Here is a 19831-nt window from a genome sequence, read left to right as displayed (position 1 = left end):
GGTACCCACCTGGGTACATTTTGGTTGGAAAATATCTTCAAGAGCACCTGCATCTTAAAGAATGAGTTGGCAAAGATTTCCCATTTTCCTAGCAGCATATTGCTTCTCTTTCAAGGAATATGGAATATGTGTGTGTCAGCATCAGAAACATAAACTCTTTGGAGCCAGGTCCTATTGGTCTGCCTGGAAATGCTAACCTTGACCTTTGTTATTAAAGACTTGTTTTGCAAATGGTCTTTTACCTCTCAGTAATGTATACAAAGGCATTTTGCTAATAATGAGGTCATTCATGCTGACACAGAAGTGCTTCGTGGAAGCATTACAGTCCTACACATACCTATTTGTCAAGATGTCCCTGACATAGCACAAGAAGACATTTCTTTGTCAATGCCCTGGGTGCCTTTCTTTTGGCTTAACTTCTTCAGGAGCTCCAGTTCATAGTGTATTACACTCCAACCAGCAGAAGCAAGTGAATGAAAAACAAATAATGAGAAACCAGAGAAGGAGCCTTATAAATAAATGTGTTTCGTAACATAACATGGAAGCAGAAAGCCCATGTCTCAACAAACAGAAACACCTGCAGACAAAAGGAACAGTTCAGCTCAGGTGGTGACAATAACAACTGTATTAACCATTAAAGGTTTGTTGGAGAGGAGGGATGTGTGTGTGTTTCCAGCTGGTTGGTGGGCAGGGGAGGCTGGCCTGAGGCTTGGCATTGTCTGGAGATGTGTGACAGTCTTTCAGGTGAAAGGCTGTGACTCTGAACCCTGCATAGGGGTCAGGCACACCCCTAGCATGTTAGCTAGATAATTGGATTAATCTACTAATAAATGTGCAGGGTAGAAATGGCTGAACTTTTGTGGCAATTTTTCTACCTATTCAGCTCTTCCTATAAATGGATTTAAGCACATGAGCTTCATGGCTCCATTAAAAAGAAAAGATGAAAGTAGCTAAACTCTGGATGCTACAGGATGCAGACCATATCCCCTTGGTTCAAATCAGTCAGCATTTGATATTCTGAGCTTTCTCTTGGAACACAACATACAGGTTAAGGCATTATTATATATTCTTTATGAAAGTAGATATATGTGTGTGTGAGAGAGAGACAAGCACAGACAGATGGGAAGGTGGCAAGAGAGCATGCAGGAATGTGCACACACTAAACATGTTTACAGTAAACCAGTTAATCTGACAATTTCCCGGTGGAGCTGGCAGCAGCAGAGCCAGTCTGCCTCAGTGCCCTAACGAGAACATGCCCTTGCCCTTCCTGTAACTATTCTGGCAAGCTCTCCTTGGGCTTCCCAGAAAGCGGGGCAATGTGTGCCTCCCCCTAATCCCAGTCACAGCACTGCTGTGGAGTGAGGCACTCTGTAAACAACCAGTGACCCACAGGCACACAGCTCTGTGCCTGACTGCAGTGCTTTTGCTCTCAGGCACCACAAACAACAAGCAATTAGCCCTTGGTCTCCTGCAGAAAGAAATGTTCAGCTCCTGCCTGCCCTGGAAAACACAGTTTGTTCTAAGTTTAGCAGTTCTTCTTGCAGGTAAGATATTCTTGAATATGACTAACAATTATTTAAATAGGGTTGTCTTAGAGAAATGAAGGGCCTGCTTGGGAACCCAACCCCGAGTGGCCCCAAATAGGTGCTCAGATTGCTGTTTCAAATCAATCAATATTTGTACAGATTATTCACATTTGAGCCCTGATCACCTCAGGTATACAATCTAGTACTAGGACTGCGGGATAGAAGCACAGTTCCTTTAAACATGTGCTATTTCATGGTATTTGGGGTTTGTTCATGTGTCAGGAGGGACTGTGACCTAGTTAAGCTCCTGCTTCTGCTTTTCTTTTAGATTTTACTGAAAACAGAGCTTTTGCCAGCCTAAGTGAATGCAAAACTGCAACCATAAATGATGTGAACGAGAGTCTTGAGGTAAGAGGTTGGCTGACCCAGGGTCTGTTCTGCACCCACCCCCTGTGCTGGTGGGCCCCTGCCCCATCTGCCTGCACTGGCTGGGCAAGCACAACTTGTGTATTGCTTTGGCCATGTACAAAGTACATGCTGGGGAGGGGAGCCACACACAAGAACAGAACAACATTAGTGTCACCTGACTTACCACAGCTTTGCTACTGCTAGTCTAAAAACTGTCCTTGTAGATATATTTTCCGGTTTTGCTGTGCTCCAGGTATATAAAGGGGCTTGAACATAAGCAGTATAGCTAGATAAATAACAATAGCTACCCAAGAATGCATGAGCTTCTTTATTTATGGATGTTCACAGATAGTTTAATTCTAAGGCTCCAAAGTCTTTCCTTTTTAGCTTAAACTTTTTCTCCCCTCACTCCATAGAAATATTCAAAATGCTTGCCTGAAATGATTGCCAAGGGTGAAAAAGCTTCAATCAATTCCCTGGTGTGGATACTGCAAGAAGCACTCGATCTGCTGCGCCCTGTTCAAGAGCAATGTGAGGCCCCTCCTGAACCAACTCTCACCTTTGCTGGGTGTTGGACAAAGCAGCAGTGGAGAAGCACTAAGGAAATTTTTTCTACCTACGGAGTGAACCAAGTGTCTGCATTTCTTTGGGGGTGGGAGAGGAGTGGCATAAGATAAAAGACATCTCAGTAATAGAAAGCACTTGGTCAGCAGGGACTGGGGAGGCACAGCAGCACAAACAGGAGAGTCCTGCTGTCCCTGCAGCCCAGGCACCAGTGCTGAGCAGCAGCACAGGCAAAAAAATGGGAGAAAAAGATTTTAAACAAGCAAAAATGCTTGCTTAGACGAAGCCAGCTAGTGGTGAGGGGTTAATGACTTTGCTTGGGGAGACTTTTATACCCACTTTCACTCTAATCCATCGTTTTCTTGCTCTCTTTTTTTTTTTTATCCACCCAAAAGTTTGCAAGCAGCTACCTCCGTGCCCACGTCCAGTGGCCCCAAGAAACGGGGGACTGGTGTGTGTGACCATTGACAATGCTCAGTACTGTAAACCCATGTGCAACAAGGTAACATTCCTGCCTCACTGCTGCTATATTGCTGCAGCAATTCCTTAAATTACAACCCCTTATTGGGTAAAGCCTAACTTTGCTTGCTATAGGTTTTTTATATCCCTCAGTGCTGGGAGAGGTTGTACTGTTTGTATTTACCTGCCCTGGCTGAATGTTTCTTCCCCTTGAAGTTACCATGACGTACCCTAAGACAATGTTTGTTTATTTTCTCCCCACCATTGCTTCCCAAGGGTTATGACTTCCAGTTCCTCAGACGCAGCAGGCTGTATGAAGTGTGTGGCAATGCCACTGGGTTTTCCTGGACCACACAACTTGTCGGGGGAAAGGAACTGGCTGTTTGCAGCCGTGAGTACTTCTCAGACATATCTGTTCATGAGGACGTGGGGCTCCCTCTCTTTTGTTCAAAAAAATAGGAGGAAAGAAAAGTTCCTCTTTTCTTGACGTGTGACAACTTTGTCAAGTGTGATACTGTGAGAGCCAGTGCTGGGCTGGCAAACTGATGAGTGAGAACACACATGAGCTTTAATACTCTCATGAAGGCCTGAGCACTGCTGTTTCATCTTGGGGTACCAAATATGATATGTATGCAAATGTTTGTGGGAAGATGTTTTAAAAAAACAGTACATTGGCACGTTGAAACAAACCCTGTCCTTCACAAGTGTTGTGTGACCCACTGGACGGAGAGCAGTAGGACATAAAACTGTTTATCTTGCAACAATACTTGAAGAATCTCTGCAAAATTGGCCAACACCTGCATGCGCACATAATAAAGCCCAGCAGCTGGCCCCCAGCCAGCAATGCTGCCACCTGCATGGCAGCCCATGGACTGTAAGACTGCTCCCATTGTATCCATTGCTCAATCTGTGACCCAAAGCAGGCTGTATGACTCTGTTGTTACTGCCTTAATTCAAAAACAAATGTGCATATAGATACACAGAAGAGCCACCTTACCTCTTCTATGCTTAATGGAAAATATTTTACTGTTGACAGTGCCTAGTTGCTAGATCAGTTGTTTCCAAGGCTTACCAAAAGCAAGCAATCATCTCGGCACTTGTATTCCAAGTTGGAGACTTTAGTCCAGAAAACGGGAATGCTGGCACTTGTTTAAAGATCAGGACAAAGATAAGTAAATAAGTCAACTGCTTTACTTATTTTTTGTTGTCTCTGATCTTTTCCAGCCTCTGAGACGGCCATCAGTGGAGCTAAATCTGCCTATTTCCCCAGCAACAGCACGTGTGTGCACACACTTGCCTTCCCTGGAGCTCAGGCAGAGCAGCTGAACATCTTCCTCAAAGAGCTTGAGGAGCAAGGCATCGACGGCTCCAGCCGGGATGAGGGGGCTGATTGCATCATCTGTGGCTACTAGCACCAAACAGCCTGGGCACAGCCCAGCCAGCTGACTGCAGTTGGACGACAGAAGCAGAGCAGTGAAATCATTGCTAACACGTGTAAACACACAGCTTTTATTTAGTCAAAGGACAAGAGATCATTATCATGACCTTAGCTTTGAGGTACGGATATATGGGCTAAATCTTATCACACGTCTCATGGCAGAAGGGTTTCAAAGAAAGAAGATCACTTTTATAGCTTAAATTTGTCTAGCTGGAATTAAATAAGAACTAAAGTTTTAATGGATGCCTTCCTATTGGCTTAACTTCTTCAGGATCTCTGAAGATAGTGACAACACTAATTGTTATCAGAAACTGTCCCGTGTCAGGGGTCATCTCTACTGAGAAAGAGCCATATTTCTACTTGCTTGTACAGTTGCCAGTTAATCCCTGTTGTTGCTCTGATGACCATTAAAGCCATATAAGTTACAACAATTCCTGGCTGTAGGGGTATAATTTATTCACTTGCTTGCTTGACTGGGGCTTAGAACAGCAGCAGAAAGCCTGTCCATTGTCCACCTGGCACTAAGTGAAAGTGAAGATCAAAGATGGCTTAGCACTGGTGATCCAGCTTATTTGTGGAGCTGTAGCTATCAAACAATGAGCATGTGAATTATTATGAAATATAAACAAGAAACTTAGTTACTGCTTGCTTGGTTTTCAGTGGAATCTGTGCTTGGGGTAATATTTTAATTTTCTTCTGTTGAGCAAACAGTGAAGCTGTAGATCTGAAGACAGACAATTCATCTCTTTGTTTTTCCTTTCCCTTTTTTACCTTTTCCCTATTTCTGCAGGGCTCTCAGGCACAGACTGCATAGTTTTGTGGCACATGATGTATAATTGACCTTTGCATTGTTAATCAGATAAATTATTCAAATATATCTATTTACATACTTATATTTCAGGTTCAGAATCCAGTCATTGCAAGTAAAAGCCCCCATAAATAACCCCAGTTGCTTTAGGGCCCAGAAGCAGACAGTCATATGACAATGAGGGGAACAGACAATTACACCAGAAAAGGGATGAGTTGGCTGCCTTGCCTCCTTATTAACCACGTGGCAATAACTTAAGTCATTGTGTTGGAGACAAAAGTGCTGTAGTCTTAAAGAAAAACACTGAGTTTTGAATCACTGTTCTTTTATTAACTTATTTATTTATTCATGGCAAACAAATTATCTCAATCAAATGAAATTATAATGTGTTTGAGTCTTTCCAGCCAATTCATTATCAACTGATGCTCAGATGAAATATCTGGAGGACTTTCCAGCATAATTTTTCTGCTCGTGCTAAACCCCATTTTTTCTCTCAATTGTGTTAATCTAATCTAGTGACTTTCCAAACCAACCAACAAAAGAAAAGTCACTCATAATTGTATTTCATGAGGAAATCAAGCCATTGCTCTTGTCAAGTACAAGGAACTGTTTAATCTGTAGATCAGAAATCCTCATGGTGAGTGCCACACAATGTGGAAGAATTAGGCTGGAAATCTTTAACTATCACCTGTCATGAACCTGATATTAAGCTGGAGATTGGGTTGCTTGGGTGTTTTTCAAAAACTTGCAGAGAAGCAGTTTTGTTCTATTCCCACCACCTAAATTATTATTTATATATGAGAAAGGGAAGTTGACTCAATAAGCCCATATGACACAGTTGAAAACTAAAGTAAATTTAATTGTGCTATTTCTCAGAGTACATTTGCATAATTTAATTCAGGTAAATGGCTGCTGTGTGTTTGCATTAACTTCTTGTTGCTGTCTGGCTGGGCCTGTCTGAGCATTGGACTATCCCTTGTGCTCCTGCTCTAGCCCTGGGATGCAGGGGCTTTGTGTTCTGGCACTAGGGGGTTGAGGAGAGATTAAAATTCATATAGAAGGAAAGAAATTAATCCATATTGGAGGAAAGAACTGAAGAACATTTTAAGGCATTAAGTTTTCAGATCAGGCAACAGATGCAGAGGAGGCTTATTTATGGTACCATTCTCTGATATTTATTTTATTTTTAGGTTTTGCTATGCAACCAGACTAAACTACTGCCTCTCCAGAGTATCCTGCATGCTTTTGATAAGTCCACCTGCATAACTGTCAGTCAGCTAAAGGCTTGGTAATATTTACAGTGTAACAGTAGAGAGGGAGGATTTCCTGATATTAGTTAAGGGAATACAGTGCTGGGGTATCCTTGCTTCTCTTTCATTCCATTATAACACAAGAGAAGAACTCAGTCTAGGAACTGAGCCAACAACAGTAATTACAACCTGGCCAAAAAATGGAAGGCAAAGTGCCGAGAACTGCAGTTCATGACGACAAAATCACACTCATCCTCTTTTCACAGGAACTTAGTAGAATTAGACTGGTAAACCCAGTGCTTTTGGGTGGATCACAGGTGGTGAGAGTGATCCTGAGAGATGTCATCAGTGTGAGCCATCCTCCCAGAGCACTGGTGGTGCAGCAGGGCTGGCTCACACCGAGCCGTGCAGCGAGATCTGCGGCACACGCTTCATTCTCCAGATCACCACCGCAGCGGGCGGCAGCAGCATCAGGAAACTCATTACCAGCACTGCAGCAAAAATGACCAGCAGGATTTCCCATGGGGCCAGGACTGTTTCCACCATGATTTCCTCCATGTCAAGAGTCTGAAGCTGTAAAGCAAAAAACATGCTGCGGTATTTACTTGTACATAGGAATTATGTCTGAATAGATGTGTTTGTTTTAGCCAGCAGAGGGGTGTCAGCCTCTTTGGCCTATTCTTTTCTCAGCCTGGAGAACAAACCCATTCCCTGGGCTGCAGACCTCAGAAGAGCTCCTGCTTTGTCTCCCTCTGTCTCCTCAGGAGCTTCCATGGAGCATCAATCTGCTTTTCCCCTTTGGCTCAGCTGTAGTTGCTGATGCTGATGTCTGCCCTGAAGCATTGTTCCTGACCCTTGGGTATGCCTTTTGCTTTAAAATTTTGATTTTTAAGGCCCTCCTCTCCCACTTAGAGCATCATTATACAAAACGATTGCTACACTGACATGTATCAAAGCTAAGCCTGAAAATACAAGAATATGATGGAAAGGAGAACTGGAAACTGAACTGCCATCAGAATGCATATTTTATCTTTTTCCATGTATAAAGCTTTAGAAAGAGCAGGGTGCTTAGAAAGGAGTTAAATCATGTTGATTTTGTTAAGTGTTAACAGGTGTGTCCTAGGAAATGCAGTGTTCAGTGCAATCCCTGCCACAGGACCCACACACCTGAAAGTCATAAGGACTGCAAGTCCTCTTCCAGGACCCACACACCTGGAAGCTGTACAGTGGGTGAATAAAAGGAGATGCTAGAGGCAGAAGAGCTTTTCTTCTCCACAACTGTTCGTACTAGTAGTCAGGAGGTCTCCTGAGGGGCTGCAGTACTGCCTACGGTGTGGGAATTGTGCCTACAACTCACTGGAGGAGGTCTCAGGTTTGTCCAAGTGTGTGGTTTACTGTGTTTTTGTTACTAAATCCTGGTCTTTATGTACAGGTGAAGATGGAAACATGGGTTGATAGAATATGTATGTTTAGGGAGAGTAGAAAATTTGAATAATTTCCAGCAATTGTGTATACTGCAGTGTTAAAATTGCCATTAGCTTTTTTTTTTTTTTTGCTGTGGATTGTGAGGAGGTTCACTATATAGCTGGCAAAAAATCTTGGAGGATTTAGGCCATGATACCCTTTAATGAAGCCTCCCTATCTATTAGCAGAATCCTAATAGAGCTCTGCTTGGCTGCTGTGGCATTTTCTAGTTAGACTAATCTCAAATCTTACAAGCACTGGAAAAGTACAGAGGATGCAGGTAGAGCTGCCCTAGCTCGGGCCCTGGAGTGCTCTCACATTTGCTGCCTCCTTACTGGTGAAGCCACATCCCTGTGACAGATGTGCTGCCCACCAGGTCCATTCCTTGAAGTGGGCTGTGCTCTGTGTCTGTTTTCACCCAAACTACAAAACAGCTGCTTGATTTTGTGTGTGTTTATCTGCTCTGACCTGCTAACGGGGGCTGTGCTGTGGAGCCCATCAGGCTGTGTGATATTCTGACTGTTCCTATGGCACCCCTTGGTATTGTTCTTCTCTTCCCACTGACTGGTGGTGAATATAGGTGTGAGGCTGTTTTTAACCTGGAGAGGCTGTGGGAGAGGGACTTTTTTGCTCAGGGAGCTTTCTTGAGTTGCTTCACTGCTGCCTACAGATGCTGCAGAGGGAATGTCACAGGTGGGCCTCCTGCCTGCTAATTTGAATGTCTTTATCAGTTAACTCTTTTAAATATCTTAGTTTCTGACTTGCTTTTCCTGCCTTTTTGTCTGCCAGGCATCTTCTGTTAGGCTCTTGCTGTTGCTACTTTTTGCTTCATTTTCCAGCGTTTGTTTCAAATCTTCTTGTTATTTTATTCCCTTCCTTGTTCCTGTCTCAGTTTGTTGCAATATCCTTTTTTAAAAAGTCATAGTTTTCATGGGAAATCCCTGTCCCCATTCTCTGCTCTATTGATTCCTCACTAGTGTTTGGCTCTAGGGAAAAAAAAAAAAAATCCAGTGAGAGCCTTCCCTGTCCTGCCAGCAGCCAGGGCTGGTGAGGGTGAGAGCAGAGCATTGCCCCTTTCCTTAAACTCTGGCTGTGAGGAAAGGTCACACCAGTTAAATTTGCACAAAAACTTCCTGTGATTTTCAGCTGGGCTGTATACCATGTTGTGTAAGAAATAAAGATCCCAGGACACGCTGATTGCTGAGAGTGAAGGAAAGCTCTGTTCTTATCCTGTGCTGAGAAAGCAAATGCTGTGGTTTGAGGCAGGGAAGGTGAGGTTTGTTTGTGCACACAGACAGGCATCCCTCTCCTTCATCCTTTGGTGGGGGTGACACAACATATGGCTATGCTTGGATAAGGAATTGCTGTCCTGACAATTGTACCACTGGCAGTGGAACAAGGGTTGGAAAAAACACCCCTACATGGGTCTATGGGGGAAGCACAGCTGGGTTTGTCTTCCTTGGCCCTCCGTGAGGATGATGTTGCAGAAGCAACTGGGAAGTGATGGGAAGGTCTGTGATAGTGTGGAGACAGCTCTGAGGAGTTGAGGATGTGTAGTTCAAGGCTGTAAAGAGCAGTGGCTCCTTTGCCAAAGACCTTGCTCACCTTTAGGAGCTGTTTGCTGCATTGGCTTTAGCTAGAAAAGATGCTGGTGGCTAGGAAGTGATACTAAGTGTTATATAAAGTCTCCAAAGCATGTATTTGTTCTTTGTTAACCTAATCAATGCTTTTCCTGCACTTGTGTTCTCAAGTCCCAAGGTTTTTCTCAGCCTGAGTGAGTGCTGCACAGCCCTAGGGCACAATATGCAGTGTGCTTTGGTCTTTGGGGGGCTGAATACAACAGCTCTTTGTAACATGCCTGTGTGACAAGGGGGTTGTGTCATAAGTCAGTAATACTATAGGACATAATTTTTAGTGAGATAATCAGAAATAAGGTACATTCATGACAGCAGAACTCATCCCAAAGAGAACACAGGTGCACTGCCAAGTGAAGTTGTGGTGCTGTGCAATCAGCAGAGGCCTCAGGCCACGACTCAGAGCCCTTCTGCATGTTGCAGACCTGCCTCAGACAGCCTATTCCCTTCAGCACAGCTATAAAAGGGTCTTAGGGACTGTTCTATTAATGGGGTATTTCTCACAGGGACAGTATTTGATTATGGGAGGGTATAAATGAATCAAAATGGTCAACCAAAACACAGCTCTGGAAATACAAAGTCTTTCAGAATAAATACACACTGTCTCTGGAGCTTTGAGAGTTCATCTCAACTAAAACCCTCATCAGTGAATGTGTAAGCATGTCAAATCTGGTCTCTAAACTACAAAATATTTTATACTGAAGGATGTTCTAGATCTATCCCTAAGTTTAACAAATGGGTAGATGAATAAAGGCATCTGCAAGGATTTGAGCTGAACACAACGAATGAAATACAATAAATGACTTCTTTAGAGAAGTATACAATAAAGAAGACATTTGGGGAGGAGAGAAGAAAGAGGCATCTTAGAGATGTGATTTGTGGTTGTACCTCCAATTTCCAGTGTTTCATTTAAGATTTGCCTGAAGGCTATACAAATTAAAATGGGAGTTTTTTCTATACTATAGTTGATGAAAGACCATTCTGGATGCTAAAGGCAGCTTAATCTTAGCACAGTGGACAGAATATTTGCTTAGTAAAACCACAATTCTATCCTTAAATCTTGCAGAGAAAACAAGTATAAACTTATATAATAATTCTAGAAACAAAGCTGGTATTCTTCACTAGCGTCATATATTTAATACAATCTAAAGTAGGCCCTGTAAAAATGCCTCTTAGAATGTGGTTTGCTTCACTGCTCCCCTAATCTTAGCAAAGATTCACTTTTGAGTTGCAATACTTTAAGCTCATGGCACACAACTGCTGCAGAGGATGGCACAAGCAGGAAACAAAAGACTTACTCTGTAGTGTTTTTAGCTGATGTACTGTGTGCTGGCTTACAGCCCGCTGCAATATAGAAAAGTCAGAAAATACTGTTGAACCATTTGATTTGAAGCCTTACCTTTTGATTATTAGGAAAAAAAGCAAAACTACGTTTAGGGAGAGAGTGATTTACTCTGTGTCATGGGTTGCTGTCTTGCAGTGGAGTAGGTGGGCAGGATACAGATGAGACAGAGGCCTTGGGGCCTCTGCCCTGCAAGGAATCCATCCCAGTCCTTCCCACCATCTGAAACTACTGAAGAATGCATTTCCTGCCTGCTGTATTGAATGTAATCTTTGCTAGCTGCAATGAACATAGATTGAAAAGTCAGTTATTTTTCTCTTTTAACCTTGCTTCCCCTGCCCCCCTCCAAATTACACATGAATATCTTGATTTTAGGGAGCTAACAGCAGGGAAAGCCTCACAAAACCCCCAGGTGTATTTATCCCACTATCATAGCTAAGAGGGGGGAATTGCAATTCATCCATGTCCAATGTGGACAAATGCTGAAGGTAGCAATCCTGTTAGGGAAAAAAAAGGCTTATTTGCAGTCTACAGAAATAGTGTGAAGGTTCAAGACAGCCCTCTGAAGCCTAGAGTAACTTCAGTCATCGTAACTTGAGAAGCTCCCCTGAGCAAGATGCTTGTGGGAGGCGGTGGCCTCCCAGTCTGTAGCTTGCTCTCAGTTGTGTTTTTTTGAAAATGTATTGCATAGGTTTAAAAGATGAACTGGTATCTGAACTGGCACCTGTTTATATAACTTATGGGCCTCTTAACTACAGATTTATTGGCTATCATGTAATAATTTTTATTCTGTGCTTGGGAAAGTCACAGATCTAGTACTACTGGCTAAACTATAGGAACAGAAAAACAAGTTTTAAAACTTTGGGAGTCTAGTGAATTTGTAAACACAGCCACCAAAAGGCAGAATGGATTGAAGTCTGCAAGGCCTGTTTTATATCAGTGAATGGTTTTATTTTCTTTTGTTTGTAGCAAGATATTCGGATTAGTAGCTACAGCACTTAATGTCAATCAAAGACTTGCCTTTGTGAAATCAAGTGACAGTGCTCAGTCCCTAGTTTGATGGAAATGAATACAGTCAGATGGGATGAAAAAACACAATCAATAGTACAAAACAAAAGCATATGTCTGAAATATTAAAGACTGATTGTTAGTGATATCTTTATACAATTTTTGATATTTTAGTAGGTCAGCAATTCCACTAAATTCTGCTATTAATTATATCGGATAAAACCACCTGAACCATACTGAATTTCCAATATCTTCCACAAACAGGGCTTATAGCTCTTTATGTGGGGAGGGGTTTTGTTATCTCCACCTGAGAGCTGCTCAGTCAGATACAAAGATGGGCTCCCAGTTGCTTTAGCACAACTGGAGCTGTGGAGCACTTCCCATGCTGCAGAGGTGTGACCTCTCTTCTCCCAGGCACATACTTATTTTAATGGAAGAACAGGCTGAAAGGGGTAAGCCAACAACAACAACAATGAACTTGTTCTGCTGCATTTTCCACTCAGTCAGTGATGCAAATATTTACCCTTCAAGTGGGGAAAACAAGTGTTACTGTGTACTTGGTCTCTAACTTAACTGCCAGCTCCCTGTTAACACTCCAAGATCATTACCCATGACGGGCTTTCTGAAGAAGGCACTGCTGCTGCAGAGTCCTTAGTGTGCCTTGTAACCCTGTGCAACTGTGGGAAGGTGAATTCATTCCTCTGCCCCTTCCATCACTGTGTTTTACAAACTGAGGTAGCAGATGTTAGGAATGGGAAAAGTTCTCAGACCTGGATGTCTGGCACAGTGATGGACTTGAAAAGAGGGTGATGATCAGGAGATAACTACACTGCAAGTTAAAAGTGGCATTTCAAACTCCTGTAAGAACCAGAAATCAAATTAATGAGTTTGGTACCTTAGAGAAAAGGCTGCCTTTCAACTATGAAAGACCTTAGAAGCATCTAATAATGCTGCTTTTGTCTCTGGAGGGCCAAACCTTTCAAACCAAGAGTGTATGACAACTCTCAGAATCATTAAAATGTTAACAGAAATTTCACTGAATTTGTTTGTTGTAAATATCTCCCTCTACAAGTAGCAAGTGACTAAAGTGCTAATCACAATTATTTCAGTATTCATTTTTTAAAGGATTTCAGCCTTTATAAGGCATGAAGCAGTTTAGTCTGGTTATTTTTAAGTCAAATCTGTGTATATTTATCTTTCTGTGAGTAAAGTCACTACAGGATAAAAATTTGGCTTAAAATATCTTAAACATTGTGAAATTTGGGTGCAGAAATTAAATATATGACACCTGGGGGAAATTTTTAAAACAAAAATTATGATGCAGACAGAGAATATTTGATATGCAAGACTAGTATAGCAAACTGTGATTAAGATGATCATGCCTTTAGTTTTACCTCACTTCCAAAGGGATCAGGTGATTACAATAAAAGTTAAAAATGCAAGAGGAGTTTCCCAGCTGCTATTAAAAGTATGCACAAATCTCCCTTTTCTGGACGTATAAATTCAGATTTTTTTTGTATTTTGTCTAATAAGATGGCTTTATTTGCTCTCATAGATAACACATTGTGACATACGTCTGTTAGATTTCTGATTCTTGAATGTGTAGCAGTGAGGAGGTACCTATATCTGAGTCACAGACATTTCCTGTTCTGAAATATTTAGACTTTAAACACTTTGGAATGCACTTACACAAGCTGGAGGTATATGCAGTCCACTTACAGACATAATTTTAACCATTTAGCGAACTACTTTGCACTTAAATTATATGAATAGGAGCCCTATATTCTTCATATCTTCCCTGCTGACAACCTTTCACCCAAATTAGAAATAATTTAGTTATCCCCTCACTTCTGTAGGAAAGCATGGAAGCAGTTGAATTTGTGTTGAATTTTTTCATCTTTCTCAACCTGACTAACTGAAAGTAGATATTCAGATCTTTTCTGTCCACTCTTACCTCCTCAGTATCCTTGAGGCATCTCGCAAGTGTTGCCCATGAGCTGGAGCAGCTTTGTTTGGGTGCCCATGCTGCGCTGCCAGGCAGCAGCAGTGAGTGCCAGAGCAGCCGTTCCACCTGCGGGAGGACAGGGAGGGCAGGGCAGGGTCCCCTGGGCTGTGTGAGGCTCAGGTGAGTGCAGCAGGGTGCTCGGGCACTTGTTCGCGCAGTGGTGCCTCTACCGCCTCCCACCTGGTGTTCTTAAAGCGGCACAAGCCTTCCCGAAGGAGCTGCTCTACCTCGACTGCAGTTTGTTTGGGATCAGCAAAACAAGAGCTGGCTCTTTGCACATGCACAGCCTGCTTTAGGAGACAGCCACTCACAGTGAAAAATGAGGGCCCGTTTGTCACCAGAAAGCCACTTGGGCTTTCCTTGTAAATCATCTTATTTACTCAGAAGCGAGTAATCTGATTAACTAACTCATCCTGACTGATTATTATGAGCAGCAGGTGCAGCCTTCAGAGTATGAAGGCTGATGGCCCTAAGTTTATTGCAGCTCCAAGGGGTTCATACACACAGCTCGCTTCCACCTATGTACATTCAACAACCCAGTGCTACTTAACAGCTTAGCTTTATTTAAGTACTTGAAAAATCACAGCTACACTTAGGCTGCTGCAGTATCTGTTACACAAAGAGCACATGGAGACCTCTTCAGAGGCTTTGCTAAGCCAGCTCTGGCTCCTCTCCACGCTGCTGTGGAGGTGGTATTGCAGAGTCCCTGAGAAGTGGCCATCCTGCCTGAACACACTGCTGCATCTGGTCCTTGTCCCTTGACAAGAGAAGATGTGAAGGCTGAACTGCAGCCTGCCTTAAAAACCCAGTTGTGAGAGCAATGAAATCTGTGCAAATATCTGTGCTGGAATGGATACATCCAAAGGGGTGTAGAGCTTCAGATTGCAAGGATGTCTCTTAAGACCTCAAAGCCACACAACAATTGATAGGTTTTTCAGTTTCTTACAAAGCAGAGAAAATATGAACTAGGGTATTTTCACAGAAAATAACAGCTGTTGAGAATAATTTTTCACATGATGAATATTTTTATAGAATTAAAAACAATTTTCTGAACAATTCTTGGTGAGTGGGTGGAATAATTTTTTTCCACTATACAAGGCAGAATCAATAACACTTTTCCCCCCAAAACCTGACAAGTGACTTCCATCTCTCTTGATATTTGACACTAATATTTCATCTGGCTAAAATCAAATTCCTCGTTAAGTTGCTTTCCAAGAAACGTGTTTATCCTGTTCTTTTACTAACTCTTCAGATTAATACAATTTTAACTTAATCTTGGTGGTGGTACAATTATTCCCACAACTGAAAGTGGGAAGTGCACACCATTGACTGAAAACGGAACATCACACAGTTTGGCTTGTCAGCAGGCTGGGTGGTCCAGAATATCCACAAGTACCAGTAAATACATTGCAAATAGTGGCAGATTTTAAAGGTACAACTAGTATTTAAAGTTAGGGTAGGGTGGATGACACTTTTAAAATAAGTTCACATATTCATTAGACTAACACTGAAAGTAGATGCTTTCTTTCACACACCTGTAAATAGTTTTAATTTTGAGATAACTCTGTAACCCCCTGGAGTTAAGCAGGATAAAATAAAAAGCTTACCATGGCTTTAAATATTTGGTGGTGGTGGGCTGTGTGTCCAACTTCATTTTCAGGCTGATGTTAATCATTGTAAATTTCTTAAACTTCCTTGGAATATAATGAGTGGAAAACTACTATATGAGATGATGCTTGTGATCCTGTTTCCTTGTGCTCGTGGCAGAGTTAATTTCACAACAGGAGTCATGCAAGGCTGAAGACTGAGCGGGTGAGCTGATCGGTGCAGGCAGATACTGGTGAGCTGCAAAATGTGAGTAAGAATAGTTTGAAAGTGAAACAGTGCCATATGGACTCCTGAGTCCTCATTTCCCCTCTACATACCTTTTTCAACTGGGTTAACAGAGCAGTCTGTCTAGACCTTACAAGATATGGGATTCAGTAATTTATATTTGGGGTGTGCTGTCCAGAAATAAGATGTTACTTAACAGCTTGTAGATTTCCTCACATGCCAAACAGACACATGGATAAACTTTGCTCACAAAAGTTTTATCTTTACATATGTTGAGATGGCTGTATAGAAACAGGAACCCTTGGAAACAGGGTTTCCTATTTAGTATGTGTTGTGATGAAGGATTTGAATATTGCTGGAGTGAATAATCGAGTCTACCTGTGGAGGTAGACCACCTGCATGCGCAAAGGTGTCTTGGTTTGACACTAGATCTGTTGCATTAATTTTCCTAATACCTAAAAGGCAGACTGCTTAGTTTTCAGAGAAAAACAGCAATAATGATTCACAGGCCCTGACATCAAGCAGGGGGCTGAAAAGAGGCCAGGAGGACCCATTCCTTGTCACAGAGCAGCTGGTGAGACCATGTCTCAAAATAATCCTGTAACTGAATTTAAGCCAGTGCAGGAATGTTGTGCCTGGCAAGTTGCTGCTCTGGAATTACAGAGATTTGCACAGCTATAAGGTTCCAAGCAGCCCCTTTGCTGGCCCCTGGGTTCACCCCAGCTATGAGCACACCTTCCTTCCCCAGTTAAGTTCATACTTTGTCTGTTCTGTCTCTCTGTCACACAGAGGGTGTGAGGAGCTGATCCGGCTCTAGAGCTGGATATGTCCTTGCTCAGGTTTCTGTGACCAGGCTGGGACTAACAAAGTGTGAATGAGTGTGACTGATAGACATTTGACTTTGTGGAGGCATCCCCAGATGCTCAACCTGCCTTTGCACCGTGTCACGGAGCTGATGCAGAGCCTTCATTACCTAAGCTATATTGAAGTCCACTAACCCAGAGAAAGGAAGAAACCAGATCGGGTATCTCTGAGTGTGCAGCTATACTGCACAACTGTGAATCCAAACCTGGGGAATTCTCACCTTCAGTAGGTGAACAGACTCAAGCAAGAAAGTTGAGAAGGATTTCTCTTAATCCTTTATCTTAAGCTGGGTAGTGAAGACTGAGCAGCTTCCGCAATGAGTGCTGAGTACAAGTCACTTGGCATCTACCAAGCTTAGCCCTGTGGGAATCCCAATGAGGGTCTGACAAGCCCCTCTGTGGTGCCCAAAATTAGTTGTATCTGAATCTCGTGACGATATAGCTTAAAAAAATTGGCCTTGTCAAGGCTCTGCTGATCTTCCCTAAACCACAGAGGCACAGTAACTCCTGTTGGCTCCTGTGTGTTTTCTTCCACACACATCCCCTGTGACAGGGGACCTTGGTCTTCCTGTGCTGCTACCTCTTGGAGTCAGGAAAGGGATTAGGAATTGCTAACAGGTGGCTTCTGGTCACCACTTTTGAGGCACATGAAGGTTAAAGACCTGCTGAGTCTGAAGTTTTCCAGTGGGAGCTGTAAGGGAGGTGGCTCTGTGTCATCCCAGCAGCACTGCTCATGTCTTCTTTCAGGACACCTGTTGGGGGTGAGGGTGGCCAAAGCAACATGGGCTGAGCAACAGCAGAGTGTCTGTATGGGGAGTTTTGGTGAGAGAAACTTTCAGAAAGGGATCAAAATACAACTTAGAGGCTCATGGGTAAGGGGGTACTGGAAGACCTTGTGGGTGCAAATCACTTTAGTTATGCGGCCAAGAACTCTAATTTTTGGTCTTGTGATAAATCAGCAGTAGGAATACTGCCATAGGCAGTAGTATTAAGACACTCAGTGGGTAACAAAACAGACAAAATGGGCACTGCTTTCATTATACAGTTTCCTCTTTATGGCTGGCATTTGGATAGAAGAAAAATCGTACTGGGGAAGAGTGGATTTTATTTTTTCATGCTGCATTATCTAAGTTCACTAGCTACAAGTGAAGAGACAAGTGATAGGGAAGCACATTCCAGAGAGCAGCAAGGGAAGCACTAAAACTGGCAGACAATAAGACGATTGTTGTTGCATCTTTTGTCATTCCAAGTGCCATCGGTGTACATCTCCACACATTCCTCCTCCCCTTGGCCAGAGGGTTCATTTGAATACCAGTTAGTATAGCTCAGTGGAGTACCATTCAGGAGCTGGAATTTGCCTGGAATAAGAGATTGTTTTATCCCCAGGTAGGCGTAGGTGTTAAAATATTTCACGAAGTATAGAATGGCATCATTCTCGCCAGGGTTCCTTGGAGTGGCAATAGAGCCTCCAGCCTCTCTACATTTTTCCACTGTAGCATCAAAATCAGCTCTTTTCCCATTGGTAGCAAATATTTTTCCTCGAAACTCTGTTATCATCTTATTCAAGAGCAGGACTGCAAGACAAGGGAAAAGCTGTTAAACATTTGTGCATTGTTTTGTGCTCACTTTGCTGCCAATTCTAATTCCCACTAGTTTGCTCCATAACTTTAATTTAAACCCAGAAAAAGGTAAAGGAAGGAGAACTTGAAATCAAAGATTTAAAAAAAGGAGGAAAAACTACAACCTCCAAAAGCCAGAAGAAATTTGAAAATGAGGGGAGGGGAAAAAGGGAAGAAACACATAAATACGCAGACAATGAAACAGGAGAATCACAAAAGAGGCTAGAGAAGGAGGGAAGGAAATGATGAATTCTACATTTGGAAAAAGTGCGTGATTTTCTTTGAGACTGTAAGACCCTGAGGTGGTTTGCAGTATACCAGTGTTCTTGAGGGAGTGGGATCTTAGATTTGATCTCATTGTCATAGTATGTTTTTAATGCTCAGCTTGTCTGTTGGGGCACAAGGTGTGCATGGAGCAGGGCCTTTAACCTGGCACATTCCTGCCTTGCTTGCACTCATACCTCAGAGCTGTTACCCAGGTGTCTCCTGGTAGTTATGAAAATCTAATTCCCACCTCCCCCATTTGAAAGTTTTCACTCAATGATATACCAGTGAAGACGATATAAAAAGGAATGCAACAAAGACTGAAGAAAATTCTGCCTTTTTTCCCTAAGAAGCCATTTTTGCCCATCTAGTCTATCCCCACTAACCCAGCTGCAGCAGAAAATAAAGGCAGATAAAATACCTCCTTCCAGTCTGGAAATCCGATATTCTAATTGATGGATGATGTCCCCATTTTCAGTAGCAGCCGGAGGTGTGAAATCTGTGAATAAAACCAGCTATTACGCACTTTGCATTACAGTTCCAGTCTTGGCTTCCAAATAAAGCAGAGCTCATCATAGGAAATTAATAGGAACTTTAAAAATATTTGCTTGACATGTTTTAGTTTACTGCTGTGTTTTAAACAGGGGTGTCTTCACACATTGATCTTTGTAAGGATAGGGGATAAGTTCCTGGGTATCACCTGCAGATCAGGGATGTTTATGGAAAACTGGAACTGGCAAACAGTTAGTTTTCTCTCTAAGTGACTGAACCAGTCCAGGCAAAACACTGGCACTCATGCAGTAGGTTTAGTTGATTTTTAACTGTGTGCAGAGACTAAATCCTCAACAGAATCCTTGAGGCTGTTCAAGCACTTGCTTACAGCTCCAACCTAGCACTCAGCCACAAGTTTCTTGTTCTATGGAAAAATCTAAACTTTTCTCTGTGAATTGAACCACTGCAGCATTAAATAGAGATTTAAGCATCTTACTTCATATAAAGAATTAATAAAGTTCTGATTATTTTATTTCAAGTAGATCACACATCAGATTATGGTAGATAGCACTGAGTTTACAAAGGATAAAAATAGAGCACAACAGGCAAAAATGGAGATAACTTAATGTACCTGGTATCTGTCCTTCATCATGCCCACCTCCGAAAAAAGGCTTGAAAGGGAACCGTGAAAGAAGCCCTGCAGGTTTACCTTGAGCACAGAATGGGAGCAGGAAAAAAGCTACTGCTAAGATTTTGTGCAGCTGTGGAGACAGCATCATTTAAAGGTAAACCAGACTGGTTTACTCTCCAGTGTAGAGTCCTGCATTTAAAAAAAGAAAGAATGTTTTAGAATT

General features: G+C 42.4%; 2 protein-coding genes and 1 long non-coding RNA gene across 3 annotated transcripts; 1 reads left to right on the top strand and 2 right to left on the bottom strand.

Moving 5' to 3' along the window:
- The first annotated feature begins 1290 nt into the window (after positions 1-1290).
- Positions 1291-4826, top strand: LOC125329640. Its single transcript, XM_048311849.1, has 6 exons — positions 1291-1544; positions 1855-1934; positions 2351-2465; positions 2894-3000; positions 3234-3348; positions 4182-4826. The coding sequence occupies exons 1-6, from the start codon at positions 1481-1483 to the stop codon at positions 4367-4369; spliced, it is 669 nt and encodes a 222-aa protein (XP_048167806.1). The 5' UTR covers positions 1291-1480; the 3' UTR covers positions 4370-4826.
- Positions 4827-6355: 1529 nt separating this feature from the next.
- Positions 6356-14871, bottom strand: LOC125329641. Its single transcript, XR_007205227.1, has 2 exons — positions 13856-14871; positions 6356-7026 (listed from the first exon to the last, which is right to left on the bottom strand). It is a non-coding gene; the product is annotated as an uncharacterized LOC125329641 (long non-coding RNA).
- A 2763-nt stretch (positions 14872-17634) lies between these two features.
- Positions 17635-19831, bottom strand: LOC125329788 (pulmonary surfactant-associated protein A-like). The gene is made up of 3 exons (XM_048312151.1): positions 19609-19831; positions 18907-18984; positions 17635-18176 (listed from the first exon to the last, which is right to left on the bottom strand). Exons 1-3 carry the CDS (start codon positions 19754-19756, stop codon positions 17800-17802), a joined length of 603 nt encoding a protein of 200 aa, XP_048168108.1. The 5' UTR covers positions 19757-19831; the 3' UTR covers positions 17635-17799.

Source organism: Corvus hawaiiensis, chromosome 8, assembly GCF_020740725.1.
Source record: "Corvus hawaiiensis isolate bCorHaw1 chromosome 8, bCorHaw1.pri.cur, whole genome shotgun sequence".
Lineage (NCBI taxonomy): Eukaryota > Metazoa > Chordata > Aves > Passeriformes > Corvidae > Corvus > Corvus hawaiiensis.
This window is presented reverse-complemented; position numbering and strand designations above follow the sequence as displayed.